Source organism: Syngnathus floridae, chromosome 13 (assembly GCF_059516105.1).
Source record: "Syngnathus floridae isolate MCC-2025c chromosome 13, RoL_Sflo_1.0, whole genome shotgun sequence".
NCBI lineage: Eukaryota > Metazoa > Chordata > Actinopteri > Syngnathiformes > Syngnathidae > Syngnathus > Syngnathus floridae.
The window spans coordinates 11,370,271-11,374,931 of NC_142425.1; the positions used below are offsets into that span (position 1 = coordinate 11,370,271).

General features: G+C 44.3%; 1 protein-coding gene across 1 annotated transcript; it reads right to left on the reverse strand.

The window, feature by feature from the left end:
- Window positions 1-88: 88 nt before the first annotated feature.
- Window positions 89-4,510, reverse strand: LOC148388795 (GTPase IMAP family member 8-like). The gene is made up of 6 exons (XM_088395170.1): window positions 4,007-4,510; window positions 2,758-3,456; window positions 2,012-2,647; window positions 1,029-1,796; window positions 842-958; window positions 89-710 (listed from the first exon to the last, which is right to left on the reverse strand). The coding sequence occupies exons 1-6, from the start codon at window positions 4,020-4,022 to the stop codon at window positions 568-570; spliced, it is 2,379 nt and encodes a 792-aa protein (XP_088251296.1). The 5' UTR covers window positions 4,023-4,510; the 3' UTR covers window positions 89-567.
- Window positions 4,511-4,661: the final 151 nt, after the last annotated feature.

Below are 4,661 nucleotides of genomic sequence, written 5' to 3' on the forward strand. Positions count from 1 at the left end.
GATAGCGGCCCTCGAGGACCAAATATAACACAGATGAGACGTGAAATAAACAGGACAGCAACAATTTGCTAACTTTTCAACTCAAATATAAGAAATTATGTATTTTATTTTTTCATTGTGCACATACATTTTTTAGTATGACAAGCATGAAGCGATCCTTACACCAGATTTAGCAGAAAATTCCATTTCTATCTGTAGTCCAGCGCAAAACGAATAAACGAAATATAAACATAAAAACAAAACTCAAAAGCCCTCAATTGGCCTACAAAATAAATAAACGAAACTTTAATATTAAAAAATTGCGATGGGCTGGCAGCCAGTTGAGGATGTCCCCTGCCTACTGCCCGATGACGGCTGGGATGGGCTCCAGTCCGCCTGCGACCCCGCGACCCCATTCATCCAGAATGGAAACAAAACAGAAATCAGAGCAAATGTACTTACACAACCACTTAAAAACGCTTTCACAGTTACAGACAATTTAGAATTTTCATTTAACCAAGGAAGCCAGTTCTGAGATTGTGTGAGGAAGCCTTTTCCCCGATCGGCACACCGACGACATAATGCAGCTCAGTCATCCAGCGGAAAAACAGGCATCGATCTGTATCCTGACGACTCTGACATGTTGAGCGTCGAGTTATAATCATCGGTGTTGCCTTGTAGTTTACATATCCATTCCACAACTTTATCAATTTCTGGTGTTGATTGACTCACTGCAAATGAATACAATTCACATATTAATAGGGATCACTGACACAAATGAAATGCTAACAGTCGGTACGCTAATTGCTCAAATGCTAACCACAGAACAGTAACATCCACACAACAAGACATGTTTACGTACAATCAGGGGGAGAGACTTCCATGCTGTTCGATGACTTGTTTAACTTCATAATGTTCCTACTCAGCTCGTCAATCTGCTCTTCTATATCTGACAGAACAGATGTCTTCTTGGCCTTGCCTTTAAGAAGAGCAAACGTGAAACGCAAGAAATATTCAGATGATCAATATGACAATTTAATAGGACTTACTCGTTGCCAATGGAAGAAGAACAACCTCCTTTATGTTATTATGTAGCTTCTCCAGCTTTGTCTTGTGGTCTCTCAACAGCGCCAGGCTTTGGCGTGTGAACGCTTGCACCCACATCTTACGAAAAGTAAGTTTCCTCTTCTGGAACTTTTCGTCAATACTATGGTAGATGTCGGTCATATTTGGACAGAAGAGGCGGCCCTGGTTCTTTGCTGACATGTACTCTATCTTCTTAAAGAGCTGGACGTGCTGGGTATCATCGCGTGTCTCAAAGATGTTCAGACAGTGGTAACTGTTTCCACATTTGTTTACCAACTGTCGCAGTGCTTGGTCTTCTTTCTCGATATACTCCTCCAACGATTTGTCTGCCAGAGTGTTCTCATTTGTGAACAGAACCATTGTGTGGTTCCAGATTTTGTCGCCAAAGAGCGTGATGTGATCCACCAGGGCGTCCAGATTGGCCTTCCTGAACTTCAAATCCAAGGACAACACAATCAGAACAGCGTCAACCCCCTGAGGACTCAGGGTCAGACCGCTGAATATTTCTCGGTCCTGTTCCCAGGTGCACTGGGACTCCTCTGCTGCCCAGCCATTGGTGTCGACCACTGTGACCTGCCTGTCGGCGACCGGTGCCTGCCTGGCTATACACCCGTGATTTGGTTGGGTAGAGAAGACTTTGTCTTGCAGGATCAAATTTGCTGCTGTTGTCTTTCCGGACTTCTTTTCACCAAGCATCAAGATTTTTATCTCGTGCAACTTTTTGGTAGGACCTGTGTGGCAAAAAAAAAAAAAAAGAAATCCCAAGATCAGAAATGCATGAGTTAGATTTGGGAGTGGAACAGATTCATTGCGTTTCCATTCAGTTCAAGGGGACACACTGTCTTGATTTATGAACATTTCAGGTTACAAACGTGCTCCCAGAGCCAACAAGGTTTGGGGCACCAAAAACGCAAATTCTAAACATGCAAGACATTGGGACAAGTACCTTTATTTTCCTTCTCCCTCAGGGCATCCAGCATCTCCTGGTTGGGTGCAAAATGTTGCCCACCATTCCCTGCCAGCGTCTGAATGATTTTTTCCAGCAGCTTGTCTACCTGAACGCCGTCGTATTTTTTCATGTTGTCCAGGACGTGATATCTGTTCCCGCATATTTTTAGCAGATACTGCAGAGATTTGCCTTCTTCACCCTCAATGTATTTTTCAATGCTGCGTGAGCCCAGCCAGTCTCCTCGGGTGAACACCACCATGGTGTGTTTCCACACGTTCTGCCCAAACAGCTCAACGTGAGTGGTGGCTTCTTCCAGGTGCCTGCGGTTGAACAAAGCATCCGCATCGATCACCAGCAAGAAGACATCGGGCCCAGGGTGGCACTTGAGCAGGCTCTGCACAACCTCATCCTTGATCATTTCCGGTGTGTCACGCGCGTGGGAGCCTTTCCGCCAACCCGGCGTGTCCACAACTGCTATTTCCATCCTGCCCACCCTGCCCTCGTGAAGCTGAGAAAGCACTGTTGTTTCGTCTTCTTGTTCTTTGATACCCAAGATGGTGTTCATCACGGAGGTTTTGCCAACACCACTGCTGCCCAGGAGAATAATCTGAAGTTTCTGGATGGGTTTCATTTCTAAATTTTTCAGGGGGGAGAAAAAAACAACAATAAGATATTGTCGTCAAAAAGTTGCTGACTTGAAGAAGACCATAACAAAGTGGTGGAGTAGCTCTTGCTATACTTACCTGAAACAATCTTCTTCAGTTCCTCTTGTTGCTTCAAAGCCTGCCTGAATCGCTGTTCGGCCTTCTTCGCCACTTCGGCCCTAGCATGGAAGACGCTGTCGTCCAGCATGTAGTAGCCGTCATTATTCTCACGTACCATGTCGTCGATCTTCTCCAACAATTGAATGACCTGAGATAAGTTGCTCTCGTCCTTGTTGTTAAACATGTGGTATCTGCCGTTACATTTTCCGATCAGCCAGGTGAGTGCCGCACCCTCGCTCTCAATGTGCTGCTCGATGGTCTTCTTGCCCAGGTAGTTTCCGAAGGTGAAAAGGACCATGGTGTGGCTCCACACCCGATTCCCCAGCAGCTTCATGTAGTCTAGCACGGCCTTTTTCTCTTTCTGGGAGAAGCTGGCATCTGTAGGGACCACAAGGAGGAAGGCGTGCGGTCCCGGTTGGCACTTGGAGGCATATAGCTTAAATTGTTGCTTGTCTCTCTCTGGAATCTCGTTGAGGGAAGGCGAGCGCTTCCATCCTGGAGTGTCGACCAACACCAGGTGGCGGCCTTCCACGATTCCGTGTCTGGTCTCGGCCTGTAGTGTTTGAGTTCGATAAGATTCGAAGCGTTCTTTTGTCAGTATTGTGTTTGCTGCTAAGCTTTTGCCGTCCCCTCGAGCACCGATTATGACTAGTCTTCGCTCAGGCATCTCGTTTATCTCTGGAAATCAAAAAGTACACAATGAAGAAGAGTTATAAAAAAAAAGAAAAGCTGAACTCCAGGTATCGATATTTTCATGCCAACCTCTCCCGATTGGCTTCAGTTGCAAGTTACTCTTTGTGCAAACAATGGAAATTTACCCGAAATGAAACTGTCGCTGACGTATTGGAAAATATTTTTCCAACCGCCTTATTGTGTGTCCCCCAAACAGTTTTAAACAGAAGGATGAGGTCTCTAATATCCCAAAAAATATATTTAATTCACTCCAAAGTTCAGAGTGTTTTTCCAGTTTACAGGTTGACAACAAATGTTCTTTGGGCCAGGACTTCCGTGGAAACTGTAATCAACACATCTTTCTGGTTTGATGGTTGCATTTGTTTTGAATGTTAACACCGAACAAAATAAAAATGGCAAGAGCTGAACACATGCAACCTTCACAATAAAATCCCAAAAGGAAATATGAACACCTTATTGACAAATTCACAGATTTGCTGAAATTTAAGGAAAAAAGACAAATTTATATTCATTGCATGGAAGAGAGTCAACTTACCTTCTGGGTTTGCCATTCTGGGGTGGGGTGGGGGGTTTCAAATGGTCCCAAAGCCAAATAAATCAACTCCCCCTGGTTCCTGGTAGTTTTCTCCTGATTTTACGCTTCTTCGCCAGAACGCTTTGAAAGAAAAGTCTTGTTCCTGTTACAAGATTGACTTCTGTCACGCAACTTTCCTGAGTGATGATTAGTGAGCGGGTTTAATGATTTATCAAGAAAGATAAAACAGTCAAGTTCAGCAGTTAACATTCAAATAAGATAAGGACAAGAAGGATACATAAAACCGATGGGGTCAAAGGACATCTAAATGCTTCCATCACGGCGCTCCTCAGTGATGATTAGTGGGCGGGTTTAAGAAAGCCTTCAGAGTTTTGCCAAGAAGGACAAAGCAGTCAAACTGGTTTCACCCAGTACGTTTCACTCTAAAGGGAGCCATCTCAAAATGATCAAGTTACAAGACCTGGGCAAATAAAGTTGAAATTATCACCAAGATCCAAAGGGGCCTGATAACAATCCTGATGGTTCAAATCAGGTATGTTAGAGGAGGGAAACATCTCAAACATGCAGGATAGCGGCCCTCGAGGACCAAATATAACACAGATGAGACGTGAAATAAACAGGACAGCAACAATTTGCTAACTTTTCAACTCAAATA